At 40.3% G+C, this 19,511-nt stretch overlaps 1 protein-coding gene across 1 annotated transcript in view; it reads left to right on the plus strand.

Annotated features, from left to right (window-relative positions):
• Positions 1–19,511, plus strand: part of LOC106743789 (protein CBFA2T1) — a 55,454-nt gene that overhangs the window by 31,173 nt on the left and 4,770 nt on the right. Inside the window, exons 3-5 of the mRNA XM_014617982.1 lie at positions 7,914–8,338; positions 11,232–11,378; positions 19,041–19,306. Coding sequence (XP_014473468.1) covers positions 7,914–8,338; positions 11,232–11,378; positions 19,041–19,306 — 838 coding nt within the window. The remainder of the gene's footprint in view (positions 1–7,913; positions 8,339–11,231; positions 11,379–19,040; positions 19,307–19,511) is intronic.

Consider the following 19,511-nt stretch of genomic DNA (forward strand, 5'->3'; position numbering starts at 1 on the left):
CAGTCGCGCGCAATCACAACGCGACGGTGATTAAACATTCGCGCGCGTCGCTCACACGCTCTCTCGCACGCCTGGTCTTTAACATTGCCTACTCACACCCACGCGAACGGTGTAGCACCCGTAACGCGCCTGTAACCGTGAGATCCGTGTCGAAACACGGTGTGTTCGATGCGCACCTGATCGCTCCGATATTCTCAAGGCGGCGAACGCTTTTTTCGACGTCCGCCGAATCTCGTTAGCCGCCGTCATCATGCGATAGCACACCGGAGAGACGCGATAATTGATGTTGTAATTATTCCGCCGCCGCAATAACGGAATAATAATTCAACGATATTGTACGACAATAATCATGTTCGTTAATTACTTCGTTATAATCCGTTTTACATAATTACGCCGTCCGTGCATTATTTGCATGTCATTACACTGTGCATAATTGTAATTGTAATTTTATTTGGAATATATAATCGACACTTCGCTCTCGTTCGCGTCGTGTCGTTACGCGCGGAACTCTCGAGCCGAAAAGAGGCCGAACAAAAGAGAGAGAAAGAATGAGGGATGAGGGGGGGAGGGAAGGGAGAGAGGGATGACCGGTGGACGACGAGTCGCACATTCGTCCCGGGAATAATTAATCTTCGTTTTATCGTTGCCCACTTAATCACCGGCGCATTGAGACATCACGATTCGAAAATGAATGGATCCTGGATGCCTGCACCCGCATGTGCGCCATCATTGTACCGAGGAGATGCATCGCCGCGATTTCGTATCGTAAAGTCATCGTCATTAGAGGGACACAAGCGCCCTATCAGCTCGCTCGGCTATACTTAACCGCTTTGAATCGAGACGGACGAATTATCCCGATAAATTCGGCAAAACTCGCGCGCTCGCCGCGTGTGTATTAAAAGGAAACGCTCATGTGATGGCGCAATTAATTAATTCCGCGTCCGGTATTTTACTTTGACTTCCGAGTGTCACGCAGGTAAACGACGTCGACGTTAATAAATCGATAGCGAATAAACATCAGCGGAGGGAACGACGAAAATTTATCACATATTTATCAGGTATTACAATCGAATAATATTATTGTTATAAATGTTACAGCGCTAAATTCGCAGATCGCAATTAAGCGATCTGTCTCACCTGTCCGCTCATCAACTGGCCAATTAATTCGCCAGAGGTAACAATAAAAGAATCGCTCGCGACAAATTGTTAATGGAAGAACCGACTCTCTTGTCGGTTCTTTTATTAATGTACGTTGTGCACTTTTGTGCGCCAAATGTTTCGCAAACACGATCGAGGGACGCTGCCTAAGGTAATTGGCTCGTAAATTAATTTTCTTAGGAATCTTTGCGAGCTTTAACGGCATATTAATCGAAATACGATTTATACACATGTAAAATTAGGAAAATATTGGCTATACCGAAGCTGAGATAATTGAAATCAGAGTTAACACCAGTTACATCATAAATTTGGAAATGGCTTTCGATATCATATTTTTAATTCTAACAACCAAACTACTACTCTTACGGTTTTAACAAAAAACAAGAAGAAGATAAGAGAAATTGAAATATTATGAAAACATTACAAGATTATTGACCATCTAGTTTTTCAGAAATTGATATAAAAAATATGCAATTTCTCTCAACGGTTGAAGTATATGACTGTTAAACTATAAACATTTGACAATATTGTACGCGCTATACATTCTGTCAAATAAATACTGAGAATTGTCCAATAAAACACAAAATATTGGTTTAATAACCCAAATTTATTTTCGCCTTCAAAATAGGCCCCATTTGATGCGATACATTTATGCCAACGAATAATCCAGTCGTCGAAACATTACTTATCAGCACTTTCCGGTATGGCCTGCAGCTCCTTCTGCGGATTTTGTTTTATGGCTTCAATGGACTCAAAACGTCTTCCACGAAGTGGTAATTTGAGTTTGGGGAACAGAAAAAAGTCACACGGGGCCATATCTAGCGAATACAGTGCTTGGTCGATGACATTCGTTGAGTTTTTAGTCAAAAATTCGCGTACAAGGGTCGATATATAAGACGGCTCTTTCGGAACAAGTCGTGCCGTGACACATCTCATGCCCAAAACATGAACTAAAATGGTGCGAACGGATTCGTGAAACATGTCCAGATCCTGAGCCACCTCTCTTAAACTTGAATGACAATTTCCATCACCATTTCCTTCATTTTGTCGATGTTTTCGTCAGTCAAAGACGTTGAAGGTCGACCGGAACGAGGCAAATCTTCAACTACTTCTCGGCCTTCTGTGAATGCTTTGTACCACTCGTATTTTCGATAAAGCTGACTCACTGTAGGCCTTCTCCAACATTTTCAACGACTCAGTACAAGAAATTTCGTTGGCAATACAAAATTTGAGGCAAACTCTTTGTTCGATATTTTTATCCATTTTAGAAATCGCAGAGTATACTTGAGGTCGACTAACAAAACCGACAGTTATAAACAAACTGGTTGACAGATGACGCCAAAACTCTACGTGACAACTAGGTACATTAGTACCAACTTACGGCAAAAAATTTGTTTTCAACCTTTTACGCGGGCTTTTGAAATGAACAATTTCCGTTATTTATTCGACAAAATATATTTCCTTTTGTGCCTTTACGCTAGAAATTCTTTCAAAGATAGAAAGGTAGATATGCTTATAGATTTATAATTAATACTAAAAAATGCGAAACATACAGAAAAATATGAATAAATTCAACGTCACAATTTTTCTCTAGTAGCGTACATTAGTGTGCGCTTGTTCGAAGGAAGGGGAGAGGACATATAATATATTCACAAACATATGCCTAACACGGGCAGTCCCAGCCAAAAATATTATATGTCAAAATCTGAAAAACGATTATGTAAGTTTGATTGATATTCTCTTGCTATAAAGTGTCAAAGCTGTATATCATAAATCATATTTATAAATATTTAGCATAGATTTGTCGAGCTTCTTCGTGTTGTATTAACTATTACCTTCCTAACAGCATTGTCAGAATCTACAATAGTAACTTTTTACTCTAAATAACAAAATATAACGTAATTTCTGACAAATGGCGTTGTCCACGCTGCCAAAAATCGCAATAACGCTTAAATCTTGAGAATTGCGACGTCTGGTAGTGCTGGAAGTGCACCTTACAATTTAGTGCTTAGAGTGAAAGGTTAAAGAATCACTTCACCTATTGTGGGTGCGGACTAACGGACCAAGTACCTAAAGGAAACTCGCGTGGCTGAAAGGTGTCGCGTTTGCAGTCGGTATCAGAATGACGACCGCTCCCGACATTTCCATTTTTTGACTCGCTCGCTGCCGTTCCCGCAGAGGCGTGCAAACGCCATTTTCGCAATCGCTATTCGCAATCTCCCGACCCGACAGCTTGCGGCGGCAGTTACCGAGGCCATCGAGGAGATTTTTCCGTGGGATATCACGACGGCGCCCTACGTAACCTCGCCTTTATGCAAGCGCGCGCGGTGGAAGGCGCTTGTGTGTACTCAGCTCCCGTCATATCGCATAAGCCGTGAGGTAGTTTAGTTTGTCGGGAGTTCAGGTACAGGTAATTACCTACTGGCTACCGGCGTCAGGTGGTAGTGACACGGTAGCGTCGACCTTCTCCTCCTCCGCCGCCGTTGCCTCTTCCTCTTACTTGCACGGTGCAGCTTGTCTCTCTCCCTCTCTCTCTCTCTCTTTTCCTCCTTTCTTCCTCCCCTCTCCCTCCTCGCCCTTTCTCTTTCCTTCGACACCCCTATGCTCCATGCGTTTACACGCACTCGCGCAAAAATACGCCCACGGTACTGCTAAGCGATCAGTTCCATTAGCTTAATGGGATCATCTGCGCTTGTTCCGTCGATGGACTGACTGTCTTGTCTGACAGCTTCCCCACGCTGTATTACAGGTGCGAAGTTAAGTACGAGTTTTGCATCAATTATTCCTCGCGCACCTCGTTGCGCGTTGCTTAATCTCAGAGCACAGGGGGGAGGCGCCAATTATTTTAATGACGCTTGGGAAACGTGCAATCTTCGGCTGAAGTAATAAGCGAGTACCGAGGAGGTCGTTTGATCTATGCTAAAGACTCGTGCGAAACACGAACATGTCGAATCCGGCGCTTAATGGGCGACAGAGCGCGATCGTTGCGTCGATTTATCAATTGTGCATCTCACGTTAGCGCTTACGGCCTTACACGGGGTGCGTTTTAAGCCACGTTTATGGCAGATCTGCGGCTGCTCTTCAATTATGAGCGAGCCACGCGCGCGCCGTGTACAGGTGTACCGGCAGTAAAGCCAGAAATTCCTCGACGTGCGAATTATGGTGGTGGCATTTCGCGGATATGACTGTGATTTCAGCGACGCGATTACATCATCAAGCGATACGTTAAAAACGAAAAGTGGCTAAAGTACGAGTGACTCGTGAGAACGAGTACGTAGCAAACAATTTTATGCTAAAAACTGAAATTATTGTCTTACTTTAACATAGGGAATATATTAAAAAGTATATAAATACATGTTAAATTAACACATTCACCTTGCTAACATTTTACCTTTTCAACATATTCACCTCGTTAACACAAAAATTTGCGTGGACTGTTTGTGAAACAAAAATTTTTATTCTGCGCAAGTTATATTTAACTCCGCGAATTTTCCGGAGTCGTGCGAATTACGTGACATGAATTTGTAGACATTTATTAACGCTTCATTCGAGTCTGTCTCGAAACAATTTTCATTCGTAAAACGCGATAATACTGTAGATATTGTTTGTGACATTTTTCAATTATATAATCTTTTAAACTTTTTTTTAAGTACGCTTTTATAATGTATTTATTTAACACGAAATTAAAATATGTCAAGATCCGTTTAATCCTCAAAATCAAACGTATATAGTAAAAAATATTTTATACTTTTGTTAAAATCAGTCCTTGTTAAAATGTTGGCGTTAAATTTTTTTTAACATATTCATGTGTTAATTTAACATATTATGTTTATGTTTTGAAAAATAAACATATCCGTATTATGTTTATGTTATTTCGATGTTTTGAGTTGAGTCGATGTTAAAATAATATATTTTATATTTCTCAGTGTCGATTAATATATTATGGATGTTAATTCTACTGAATATTATTGATAACATGCGTTGTATGTTAAAATATATAAAAATTAATAGACAAGTTGTGTTATAATTATCCTTAATAACAGTCGTCATCTTGAAACTTTGAAAATACAAAGTACATGTACGAGCTCATATAGCTAAAGAATAAAAGTGGTGTAGTACGTAAAGTAGGTGACTCAAGTTTCCAAGTTCGAATTCTATCAATGGTAAGCATATTTTTCAAGTACGGTATTGAATCAATTAAATGGTACGTGATTAAGATTTCTAAAAACAATACGATGCAAAGATAAATAACATTTTTATTGTCATTAGGAAAATAACATTTATTATATTTGACGTTATAAAAATATCAATTTAACTTTTTATATTTTGCTTCCATAAACATATTCCACAAATATTGTCAAAATATTACATTTTTTGTGTTAATTTTTGACATGATATTTGTATCATTTTTCAACATATTCACTTTGTATCATTTTTAAACACATTCACTTGTGTTAAATTAATGCAAAAATTTAAATGGACCGTTTGGGACGCGTGAAATTTGTTAAATTTAATATAAAATTGTTTACAATATAAATTTACAGGTGGGTAAAGTCGTAAGATCAAAGTAAAGATTAAAATTCCTTCTCCATCGCGAGATTTTTCGCTTGAGTATGCACGAATATTCATACGAACTGGCAATAATTTCGCGACGAAACCGATCGGTGGATCGCGACGGGATCGTTCGCCGAAGAAGCTCGCCGGCGTGGGATTTTCCTCACCAGACCATTCGCCGATCAAGGTTACGCACAGCGCGACGGAGATGGTGTGTGTAGCACATTTCGTTATCGGCAAGCCCTCTCCGTCGTTTTCGCCACGCATGCCGCAGGCGTTCCAGAGGAGATAACGCGCCGCGCGTACAGGATGGGAACAAGACAAGGTGGATGACACGCTCCGTAATTGCATGTTATCCGTTGCACCCACGCGGAGTTTGCTCGTGTGCGTAAAGGTACGCGCACGCGAGGTGCGTGTGTACACACGCGTCGGTTTACGCGGAAGAGTGTACGGACGAATCCGGCTGCCCGTTCCACGTGCCTTCGTGGCTGACGCTCCCGGATGTACGACACAAAGGATGGTTTGCGGCCACGCTGTTCGCGTTCTCTTCCTCGGGCTGAATGGGTCTCTTTCGGTTTCAAGTGTAAATAATGCCCGCCTCTCGAGAGCCTCCTACTCTCGCGGCTTTATTGGATGGCCCGTTAGAGCCGCGGAGTACTTAATTCGCGCAATGAAAAAGCCCTTCTGCCTGGTCTCAACGGGGTTACTATCGCATAACAATTCTCACGTCGGCGAATAAATTTTATTTCCGCGGGATCTCCGAATGGAGGAGAGATTTGAGTAGAAACTCTTCGATTAAAATCCGAAATAGAAAGAGAGAGAGAGAGAGAGAGAGACTTCCTTAATCAATTCTGTTATGTCAATTTGATCGATTACTTATTCACTCTTCACTCATTCACTCAGGGACGTCACTCTCCAAATTTCTCGGAGTGAAATTTCATTCCAAACGAGTGAGAATTTATTTCGAACAATAGTGAAAATACTGTCATTCGGAATGGAGTGACACTTCACAAGAGTAAATGTTCCATTCCAATTGTGGAGTGAATGTTCCACTCGTTTGGAGTGAGTGTTTCACTCGTTTAGAGTGAACGTTTTGGAGTATTTCATTGGAATAAATGTTTCATTTGTTTGTTTTAAATGAATGTTTAATTTATTTAGAGTGAATATTTCACTTGATTGGAGTGAATAATTTACTCTCCAGAAAGAGTGATTTCTTCTAATTTACATCCTTCAATACATCTTTTTTACTGCGTCGTTCTTAACCAGAAGTGTGTTTGACGACTATATCCGTCATGCGTAAAATTTTGTTACAATTTGATATTTAAATTGTAATTCTGGCGAAAACTAAATTATATTCGTAAATTTTAATATGGGTAAAATGTTTAGAGGACAAGACGAAATGAAACAAACAAATGAAAATTATAAATAATTTGAGTTGGATTTATAACTTCCTGAGAGCTAACTCGCTTGATTATCGCGACACACACTGGTGGGCGCTTTGCAAAGAGATCGTCACAGTTAACTGGTTAAAGTATTGTTAATAATTTTGTCATAAATTTTCTCAATTATATATCATTTAATCGATTCCATGTATATTGTATTTGAGAAATTTACTTGCTACTGGTTATGTTCGAACTCAGAACTTCGGGATTTTGAGTCTACTGCATCTCGCACTATGCCATCTCACCCTGATTAATAAATCAATTTTATATTGTCTGTATACAATCCTGAGCACCTTACAAGATCCCCCACATATATTTTATGATAGAAATATTATACATATATAATTATTATACGAATCAGTAAAGCTTCTTATTAAATATTTATAATATTTAAAAGAGAGATGGAGGAGTTGACAGGACGATTACAATAAAGCTCGATCATATTGTTACTTGTAACATACGCTATTAGAGATTAGGTTAAGTGCGGTACGTAATAAAAATATTCACTCCATAAGAGTGAAAAGTTCAACTCCAACTCGAGTTATTTGGCTGTCACTCCATTTTTCGAGCGGAGATTTCACTCCGAGACATTCAGAGAGCAAATGTCGCGGGTATCGGGCTTTCATTCGAATCTTATCTTTGAATACGTAAAATCTATTTTACGAACTAGGAATTGAATAACTTTATCTCCGAGTTTTGATGTCGTGGCCGATATCACAAGACGCGGTGCTTGAACGCGCGGACTCATTTTTATTACAGCGTCGTCCGTATCACGAGAGAAGTCGCGGGAAGACGTGGTCCAGCCTGAGGCGCACTCGCCCACCTCACAGCAGCATCAAAGGATCGGCGCGGCGCCTTTGACCGGTCAGCAGAAGCAGACGAACGGCTCTCGGGCGGAGTACAAAGGTGCGTCTGGCTCCTCCGACAACGACAGCCCGTTGCCTTCGCAACCGCTCAAACCCGAGCTTGAAGAGGGACCCGGTGCTAATGCCGGGCCCAACACGTGCAGAACAGATGAGCAGAATGATGGGGTTGCGTTGGCGAACGGCACGTCGAGATGCGTCAGCAGCATCTTCGCGGGGCACGGCAAGCTTAAGAGATTGCTGGGCACCCTGGTACAATTCGCCACCGACATCTCGACGGACACGGGCGACACAGTACGCACACTGGTACTCGCGCTTCTGGTGAGTGAACGCTATTTCTATCTCACTCTCTACGAGGTGACGTCTCTCTGATGCAAGGGCAATTTCGAGAGTCACGTTTAGTCGTTTTTGGGCTTTTAATTTGGTTGTATCACACATACACCTATATCAAGGCGTATAAATTAAATCGGTACTTCCGTTATCAGAAATCATTTATTTATCAATGGAAGGTGTACAATTTTGATTATCAAAATAATCTCCGTTATTACCGATGATCTTATACCATTTATCGGATAGCTGTGAAATTCCATCGTGATAGAAATTTGACAGCATTGAATTGATAAAATCATCGATAGATCTTCGAACATCCTGTACTATTTTAAAATCAGCCAGTTGAATGATATTGCAATGATCGAAAGGTTTCAGAAAATCTGAAGAGAGCGAAGTCTAAAGAATAAGCCGGGTGTGGTAAGCTTCTCAGCCCATATTAAAAATAGCGTTTTTTGGGGTTTTTTTTGCCAAGTTTGCCAAGCTTTCGCGAAACTTCTGATACCATTCTTTACAAGTTGTATATTCACTCACTGCGTCTTCACCAAAAGTCGAATAAATTATTTTTATGTCTTCGGTAACATTTTTGGAAATTGAAATACAAAAAGAACGCAGTGTTACAGCGCTTTGTCGAATTATAATGCTCATTATTATTTTCTCAGATTATATTGATCATTCTGCAATGTTATGTGGTATTTCAGATGGCAGCTCTTTAAAACTACAATTGAACAGAGAATAATTGAACAGAAAAATATTTAGATTTAAAGTTTTCATTATATAAAAACGAGTAAGACTAAAGGTACACCGAATTAATTTACACATCTAATACATAGTTACGGTCTGAAAAAATTACTAATTTCTATTGTATTGGGAATACAAATTAGTTCGGTCCGTTTTCAAAAGATGGCTCTGGCTGTTATGAATGTTTCATAGTGACAACTGATTTCGGTGGTTTCAAGAGAGATTAGACATCTGTCAATAATATTCAGTTTATATAGCTTTGAGTTTCATACAAAACTCCTGTTTTTTAATATGTCAAATTTTGTGTTAACTAAGCAGCATTTGCGGGAGGTTTTAGTTTTCTGCTTTAATTGGAAGGAAAGTGCAGCTGAAGCGCATCGAATGCTTGTAGAAGTTTATGGTGACAATGCTCCAACTGATAAATCATGTAGGGAATGGTTTCGACGTTTCAAGAATGGTGATTTCAGCGTTGAAGACAAGCCTCGCTCTGGGCAGCCAAAAAAATTCGAAGACAAAGAATATGCTGCTACAACCTGGCGATTCCATTACGGGTCATTAGTATAGGCTACAATCGATTCGTTTGAGCCGTGCATTGCGAGAAAAACGGCCGGAATACGAGCAAAGACATGACAAAGTTATTCTTCTGCATGATAACACTCGGCTTCATGTCGCAAAAGTCGTAAAAAATTATTTGGAAACGCTCAAGTGGGATATTTTACCGCACCCGCCGTATTCGCCGGACATTGCTCCTTCTGATTACTGGTTGTTCCGACGGATGCAGCACGATTTGGCAGGTCACCAGTTCACTTCTTTCGCAGAAATTGAAAACTGGCTCCTAATTTGGATCGCCTCAAAAGACGAGACATTTTTTCGAGATGGAATTCGAAAATTGCCTGAGAGGTGGGAAAAAGTAGTAGCCAGCGATGGACAATACTTTGATTAATCTGTTCATTCATTTTGTTCTGAAATAAATGCATTTTTGACCGCAAAAAACGGACCGAACTAATTTGTACTCCCAATATTAAAAACTTTTTTCAAAGAAAAGTTTCATATTCTTTTTAATTGCGACATGTTTTAATCGCTAATAATATATAATATGTCAATATATAATAATAATCACAATGTGGTATAATTTCTTGAGATAAATGAAAGGAAAAGGAATTCATTTGATCTTTCAGGAATTGATTTCCTTGAGGAATTCATTTAATCTTCCACAGGCATTCCGATAGATTTTAGCACGACATTCACTGCGATTTACGCGATATGAACCGTTAGTTCATACTGGTATTCTCTGTCAGATGATCACGCGTTCCATCGGATATTTTACCGAGCGTCTCCTCTTAGGTGCACGCAAGACCTTTCGGACTTAGAAACTCTTTCAGTACCAACGATAAATAACATACGCGCGTACCAGCTGACGGGGTTTTCCGTCGCGTGCTAAAATCGCGGAACATGCAGTACGCATTAGCGTACTTTTGCAACGCGTTAGACGCATCCGTGGAATAAAACACATTCCGCACGCCCGCATTATTCTCCGAAATGCTACGTTATTTTAGTTTCTTTTTTTTTTTAGAATCATTCGATTACGAGAAACACTATTTCACGTCTATTTCATATCGTTGAAAAATTCGTTAACGTTAAATTCTGTTAATTAATCCGAAACAGTTAATTACCCCATTACGAAAGAGTGCGTTTCAATGCTATTTCACCGGTAATTTTTGGACAATAGTGAGGTCATCAAAACGCAGAGGTCCACGTGTAACTAACAGGCGACGGATAACGCGCGACGTGCATGCGTGCACGCGCAACTCGGATGAAAAAAAGCATAGTTAATCGATGCCGGTCGTAGCGTGTCGTTAAACAGCTCGTAAATATTCAAAGTACGTACATAATGCATAATGTCGTCGTTGTGTACCGAGCGTGCATACGTCCCGGAAACGTGACATCTGGTGACCGTGCTTAACTGTAAAACGATCGCGGCACGTGACAAACGCAAAACCAAATCCGTGCGACCAAAGCCGCGTGCACTCGTTCCGCACGGACGAGAAACGCCGGCGTCCGTCACACGCCGGCCGGGATTCGATCTTTTTGTCGAAGATTGAATTACAGCAGCTAAATGGCACACACCGCGCATTGTTAATTGCAGAGCGGCAGCATGACCGCGGAGGAGTTTCACTCGGCGCTGCAGGAGGCGACGAACTTTCCGCTCCGAGGATTCGTTTTGCCGTACCTCAAACACACCTTGCCCTCCTTACAGAGGGACTTGAGCAACGCGGCCAGAGCGAATAACCAGGTAAAAAGGCGATTGATTCCTGCTCGACTGACCCCTCACCTCTGTATGTTGCTTCGCTCTATCGCATTCCCTTCTCGTTTCCCTCTCTCTATCGCGAGTTACGTGATATTTTAGAATAGCCGGCACGAGTTTTCCCCCGAGATCCGAACTCGGGTTTGACGAAACGTCACCAGTCCGCAATGAGAATTACGCTGACGGCTGATCCATAAGCAGTCCGATGCTTTATTGGAGGCACCACGGCGGTCATAAATCACATCGCCCCGTGTGCAACGTGGCGCGGCGCGTAACGATGCATGAAGACGCACGTTCCATGTGCACCGCAAAAATTGTTATCCATCTCCGGGAGCTGAGCTCTCCCTCTCTCTCTCTCTCTCTCTGTCCGTCGAGGCCGAAAAGGGTCATTTTTTAACTGCGAAACTCGAGATTAAGAAGCGCGACGGCAGTTGAAATTTTGTAAATATCGACGAATAATTAAAATTCGTGCGTATTTCTTAATCCATTGAGAGACCATGTGACGAATCCGACTTGTGACGTGTATTTTGTGTTCAAATTTTTTGTTTTGAGACGTCTTTAAGACGTCCTAATTTATTTATTTTGGGACGTCTTTAGGACATCCTAATGTTTTATTTTAGGACGTCTTTAGGATATCCCAAACGTCTTTTAGGACATCCTAATTTGGTTTGGAATGTCTTTACTGTAGCAACTAAATTATCTGTAACATATGAACACTTAAAACTTTAACAGCGTGAGCAATTTTAATTGCTATAGTAGCAAATTCTTTTGCTGCAACAGCAACAGTTTTCTAATGCAATAATTAAAATTGCTTACGCTGCTAAAGTTTTAGGTGTCTATGTTATAACTAATTTGGCTGGTAAAGTTAATATTATTTTCCGTGTACATATTAAAGGAAAAACATAAAAATTGACGTAGAATTGACATATCCATATTTCTTTGCTGTAAAGTATTGAACTCTGTTAAATAAAATATACACTCAGTAAGCAAAATGTTAACAATATACCGACCGATTGATAACAGATTCAGTCAGGACACTGTGGCAGATCCATAACCATCTGTGTCCACATTAAGCTAATGTTCTGTCAATAAAGCCTTCTGACACACTTGATAGCAAATTGGCGACAGAAACCGAGCAAAATCTGCAGTATGTTTCATTTAAATACATTTAAATGGTGACGAAACGACAGATTTTGCTCGATTTCTGCTGTCAATTTGTTATCACACGCTACTAGCAGATCCTGTTGTATTTCTGCTAGCAAACTGCCGACATAATTTACAGTAGATACTGCACAAAATTTACTTTTACACATTTGGCTATCTGGGTGAACTTTGTTTATCGTGTATACTAGTTGCAGCTGAAGTAGCAATTTCTGTTTGCAAGTTCGTTCGGTTGTGTTATTAACATCGTTTGAGTTTTCGTTGTGTTGAAGTTTCTGTTATCTTCTTATGAAAATTAAAATAACAAACCAGCGGTAAATAATTTATTCAACATTTGCTATTTTGTAGTTTGTTTTACCTTTTTAAAGCATTTTAGAGCTTGTGTCATTAATCTCCTTATTTTCTATCACTGAATTACGTAAAAAAATTAAGTAGGTTGTTGTATAAACCGACATATATATCAACTTTGCTGTGAAATATTATCTCACAGAATATAATTGAAACTACTGGTGACTGATTTTCTCTGCTTTCCTTGTTTGTTTAAGATGGTCCGAAAAAAAGTCAGGGGATTTCTTTCTACATAATAAGAAATACGGAAATTATAGATAACATATAAGGAGATATATAAGGAGATATATAATAAATGTACAAAATAATATAGTTTTGGTGCTTTTACTTTATTTTTTTGACAATTTCCTTTTATATTTCACAGCAAAGTTAATATATATGTCGGTTTATACAACAACCTACCTAATTTTTTTACGTTGCTTTTCTTCGGAAATAAATACAATCTTAATATAGGCTAAAAATCTACGGCATATGATTAATACAAATGCGTTAAATACGTATCATTATCCTAAAGTTTCTCCGCGTATCATTATTTAAATTTTTCTCGAGTCATTTTTCTTACGAATCTATCTTATCAAAAAATCCTTATTTGCGTCACTAATTGCACATCTATCGTGCAAACAAGACACATAACTCATTTCGCCAATTACTGGCGAGAGATCGGCACGGTTATTGTACTCATCGCAATCACGCGCTCCCGTAATGGTATGTGGCGCGTTCGCTTCTTTTTTTTTAATTTTATTGCGCACGACGACGAATATCGCGATGAAAGAAAGAGACGGCTCCCGCGCGCGACATTACAGCCGCACGCTAAATGGTAGATCGATGCCACACGTGGCTGATCCTCATTCCAAGTGCGGCCGCGGAACGCGCGGCATCCCGAGCAAGGAAGATCACCGTTCGGCGTTTGTTATGCAGGAACCGGTCCGCGCCCTTTCGAAGATGCCGCACGTGCCTGATGTCTCTCTCTCTCTCTCTCGCTCTTGATTCGCGCGCCGGCACATAAATTTGTATGCACTACTGCGCGCGGTCGAGTGCGGCCGCATCGCCGGAATCCTTTCGCGCGTTTGCCTTGCCGGCGATACTATGACCAGCATTAGTAGCGCTACGAACCACAAAGTATGTCGATTCAAGATAATGGTCGAGTCACCGTGAGATCACGCAAAGGAATGCAATTTCATCTCTCTCCTTTCTGCATCCTTAAGAGAGAAGGAGGGGGGGGGGAGAGAGAGAGAGACAAAAGTCTCGCTTATTCTCTTCTTTAGAAACTTAGGAAATTGTTCATTAACAGTCACACGCACGTAGGTATATAATTTAAACATAAATATTACGGGTCTCTCTAATGAGCGAATGATAAAGAAATTCAAGCTTCAGCGGGTCTTTGTAATACATTTCGCGTGTCGGTAATCATTTTTAATTTTCTTATCCGTTTTATTACGTTGGAAATAATATAACTCTGGAATATCATTGCAGCCATGCCCCTCGGATTTACATTCCATTCACATCTCGCACGCCGAAGTACTGGTTAATTATTCATTAGTTAAATTTTAAACCGAGCTCTAAACGACTAGCACGTCAGATGCCGGTTTCCCAGATTATAAAATTCATTTTCCGAACCAACGGCCACGGTAGTGCATTCGCCGCGTTATTTCTTTATGGTTTTGCAATTTTTAACTAACTTTTGTTGCGAAACAACCGTTACAATAACGCACGATGCAGAATATTATCCGGTATAAACACTGGGCGTTATAATTTTTTTTTATTTTCCCGTCCTTGATTTGTAGTCTTGCGCCGTCGTGATATTCAGAACGTCGTTTCGCGCGAATATTGCGACAAGCGGCATCTTGTCGGATCGTCGCTCGGGAGAAATCGATTTTGAATGCCTCGTAGAATCTGCATGATGTCGAGACAGAGACGTCCTATAACGAGAACGCGTGACGGCGCGGAAGCGCGGGAGGACCCAGTAAAATCAACAGAGGCAAGGCTGACCGGCTGGCGGGCTGTTTTAATTTCCCAGGCTACTTTCTGATCGTCGGTGGGAGCATACCAGTCTGTTCCAAGATGGATGAACGACTCGGAACGTAGCGAGCGAGACGAGAGACCAGGGAACGGCGGAGAAAAAGCGCCATGATTTTTGCCCTTCCTCGCGATCTCTCGTACAACGGCAATACGACGAGAGATACACGCGAGATAAAAGATACGTGATGTTACGCGCGATACGTGACACGCGATCATGCACGCGAGTAGTATGTTCGACAAATTGTATTTAATTATATATGTATTATTGATATTTATGATCGCGCGGAGAAAAGAGAAAAAAAGCCTTTCGTTAATTTTCCGTCTGTCAAATATTTTCGTCAAGACGACAGGATGAAATAATTCGCGAGATTACATGGGAATACACGAAGTAGCTAAAATTTTTTTTTATGTAATAATTTGGGCTTTGACGGAAAGAATTTGGTGGGAGGGCTGATTAAACAGTGTTGCATTTCAGAGAATTATACCGGAGCTTGGAACTATTCGCCTGTAATGTATATAATCTCGTCCTTAAAATTATCCCTGGCATACAATTTCCCTGTATCCGCGCTAAATCCGCGGATGTACGATTTAATCCGGTACGCTTTGGCCGTCCATGCACGCATTGGTTGGTTTCGAATCCGGTACTCGTAATTATTTATCCGTCGAAAAAAGAAGGATAACACAGGCCGTATTTCCTATTAGACAGTAATACTCATGCGAATTTACGGGGAATTAACGTTAGAGAAAAAATGAGAGAAAAATGCATTAGCGCTTCTTTATGCATTTCCGTGCGTCGGATACACACGAATCTATGGCGCGTGGGAAAAATTAAGAGCATTTGCGGAAGATTTCTGGAACTTTACATACATACACACGCCAAATACGTGGTTTCGCATGGAACGATGGGCTGCGGAAAGAGGGAAGCTCGGAACATTTTCTGGGATGCAAGGAAACCCCTATAAGCCAGTGGCGTAACCGTGAGAACATTAAGTAAAACGGTTTGGAATAAAACGGAGTAATGAAGTCGTACGATAATAACGAAATGGCAGTCGCTTTTGCGATATTGCAAACAACGCTTATTTGCGAGAACAGTGATGCGTGTATCTCGTTTGCTTCGATAGAACCCTTTGCGGAGCGTCCAACTGGACGCGAGATCGAAAAGTTTTGTACATTGAAAAAAAATGCTACCATTCAAATAATTTACTTGATCCAAATAAAATGGCTTTTCCAATACTCCTTGGAAAATATTTACTAGAAATAGGAATATAGATGACTGAAATGAATGAAATATATAATATGATATTTCCTTCATATAAGTAGACATTTACTTGTATATGTTAAAATAATCACGACTAGTATTAAGTTCATAATATTGAGAATATTAGAATTTATTTTTTGAAAATATTTACTGGACAAAAAAATTGAAATTTAAAATCACTATACGGAGATATCCATTTAATCAATTCAAACAAAATGTTTGTTTGGATATGGGTTTTGAATCAAACCTTTTTCATTTTTATTTCAAAGAACCAAATTTTAACTCTTACAGCCAAAATATTTGTTTGCCCATATCCAAGCAAGCATTTGAGTCAACTAAATAGGTTTCTCACAGTGTAGGTTTCTTCAGTGGAAAAGAGAAAAGTATTACATAATTCTAATAAATATAAATTAAATTTAGAACCATTTTACACTTACATTCAGTAATTTACTTATAAATTCAGACATTACTGTGTTCAAGTAAGTATTTACTACAAGCTATTAAAATATACTTAAATTGATAAAAATATTACTCGATTTAGGAGACTGAAAACAGGTAATTACATTTACTTGATTGTAGCTTTTTTCTGTAAATTCGCGAGTCGCAGTGCAACGCGATGCAACTCCGAGAGCTCGTCGTTTTCGGCCAATCGATATACACCGTACGTTTAATTTCTACGATGTCGCGAAATTCGAGTCGGAGGATTAAGAAGAGCCTTCCGGTTACGCTACTGCCCGCAGCTGTTGCCCGTCTCGAAGGCGAGCGAAACGGAAAGAGTGAGGCGTGCCGGGCGACAGAGCGCCCGGTGAGGTAACGAATTGCAAATTAATAGCGAGCATTTACATTTCTGCCGGCGCGATGAAGGCGCGCGCGCGCGAGGATCGAAAGTCGCAGGCACAGCGACGGCTTGGTTTTCCGCTTTTCCCATCGCGGCCTCCTTCGACGCGAAGCGCGCCGTCATATACATGTAAATCCTCGAAATTTCTTGCAAGATTTATCCCTCGCCGATGTTCGAGATGTTTAAAAACTTGTGCCGATGGCTGGATTAGGATTTCTACACAAATTTATCACGCTTAGTACTTTTCGCAAAACGGCTAATACGTCATGATAAGTGTCGCGATTCTTTTGCTTAATATTTTTGTAAAAACTACAAGGACAAGTAAAGTACTTCTCGAACGATGTTCGATATTGATTTTATATTATTTTTATCCATTTACGGGAAATTATTCTTTTGGTACATCGAGCATAATTATATATCATTAAAGAGAAAAAAATATATAAATGCATTATACAATTTATGTTTTAAAATAATCTGACAATTTTTCATAATGATGATCATTTTTAAATAAGATCGTGATATAAAAGCACCTAATTCGATCATTTTCAATTACTCACAAACTGTTTGTTATATGAGAAAATATTTCGAACAAAAGTCGTATTGTATCACGGAGGACATACAGTATAATAATTAGTTTTTTTTTGTAATTGACTCACTCTGTATAATAAATATCAACTATGCTACTAAAATTCGTAAGCAAACATAATCGACTGGTTGTTTTAAATCTATTATATAGAGTGCAGCACTTTTACATGAAAAAGTTGATATTTTCTAAGAAATCTAGCGGGAATATTAAATGCAAGTATCTTCAATAATTCTGGACAATCAACCAGATCTCTCAGAATTTTAAACAAAACTGGAAGGATAGAAAAGGGGAAGAATGAAATTTCAAACGAAAAGTAAAATATTATCTATGACGTACCGATACACATTTTATCGCATGTGTTCGCTATATACTTAAACCAAAAGAATTCATTTAACTTTTTCATCTGCTCGAAATTACCTTTCAAGCATTGTCGTCTCGTTAATTTTCAAGCAGAAACGTTTAACACGAACTGTCATTCGCGGATACTTTCGCACATTTGCACGCTGTGGGGAAACGGTCATCGCGTGTACCTGCTCCGCCGATCGATGATCGTTAATTGCGAGCCGTGAAAGCGAAAGAGCTCGCATGGAAGGGGACGAAAAGTGGCGAGGTGAACTGGGGTTTGGAAGGTACCGATATTGAATTAGAAGCGATAAATCCCACCCTGCCATGCCGACTTCGGTATTGGGGGCAAGAGTGCGGGCACGGCGGAATAAGGGGCTCGACGAGAACTTCGACAGGCTGGGCGAGAACGGCGATAAAGAAAGCAGTGAAACGAATATTAAAAGTCGAAACCGATGCGATCGGGCGGGCCAATCAGTCTCCGGCTCGCCACGACCTGATTCGGGAAAGGACACTCAACATGCTTCTTCGAATTCTAATCCGTCAGATTTCAACTTTAACCTCACGCTTTCGATACGCTCTTCAGTCTATTAATGCGTTAAGTTTCAACTTTACGATAGTTCGGGTTATGTTTTATGGAGGGAGCTTCATTGATCAAAGAGATCCCAAGTTGAAATTCTGACGCCTTTAAGGATAGTTTGCGCCTACTTAGATGGCCTACAAACTAGTTAAAACTTACTTTGACGATATTGTACTTGGGAACTTTTCTCTTGAACCTTTAATTCTACATTGAAAAGTGTTACCATTCAAGTAATATTTATTTGATCCAAGTAAAATAGTTATTCTAATATTTCTTGGTAAATATTTACTAGAGTTAAATATAATGGACTATATATATATATATATATTGAAAGACAGATGTTTTATTGAAGCGCGTGTTGTAGAAATTCAAAATTTGACATCAAGATTACGATTCGGGATTATCGAACAACCCCAAAGCAAATATGTGTATACCTTTTAGGCACAAAAGCAGGCACATATCTGCGATTTGCGATCTCGACAGGGAAGAAAAATGAATAAAAGTACTTACGTTCGCAGAGCTGCGTGCAGTTCCTCCGGTCCAACGAGTCTGCTGTTCTGGAGGCCGTGGGGTTGGTCCCGTCCGGCGAGTCCGTCGAGGTCTTTGGGGAGCACGGGGCGAACGGGATCGGTGGCGGTAATCAGTGCTCCGTTCATTACACCATGCGGTCGAATTCTAATCCCGGCGTTGGCGCCATTCAGCACGCGGCCAGCAACGCCGCGGGCGCGTTGCACCATTATCCTGGCGCCGCTCATGCACCGAAACGCCGTGCCTCCGACACCCCGTGAGTGAACACGTACCGCTTCGAATTCGATAGACCTAAGGCAATGGTTCTCAACGTGAGTCATGAGTTCGCGAAGATGGAAGGTGGCGGGTGAATGTAATTATAGGGCATCGCGATATTATTTTCAGCGACACTTGACTTCAGTGGGATTTTTTTTCAATTAACACGTTTCTGTGCTACCGGCGAATGTCATCAGCGTATGCTT

This window comes from Dinoponera quadriceps, unplaced genomic scaffold, assembly GCF_001313825.1.
Source record: "Dinoponera quadriceps isolate SergipeBrazil2010 unplaced genomic scaffold, ASM131382v1 scaffold1249, whole genome shotgun sequence".
NCBI classification, from domain to species: Eukaryota; Metazoa; Arthropoda; class Insecta; order Hymenoptera; family Formicidae; genus Dinoponera; species Dinoponera quadriceps.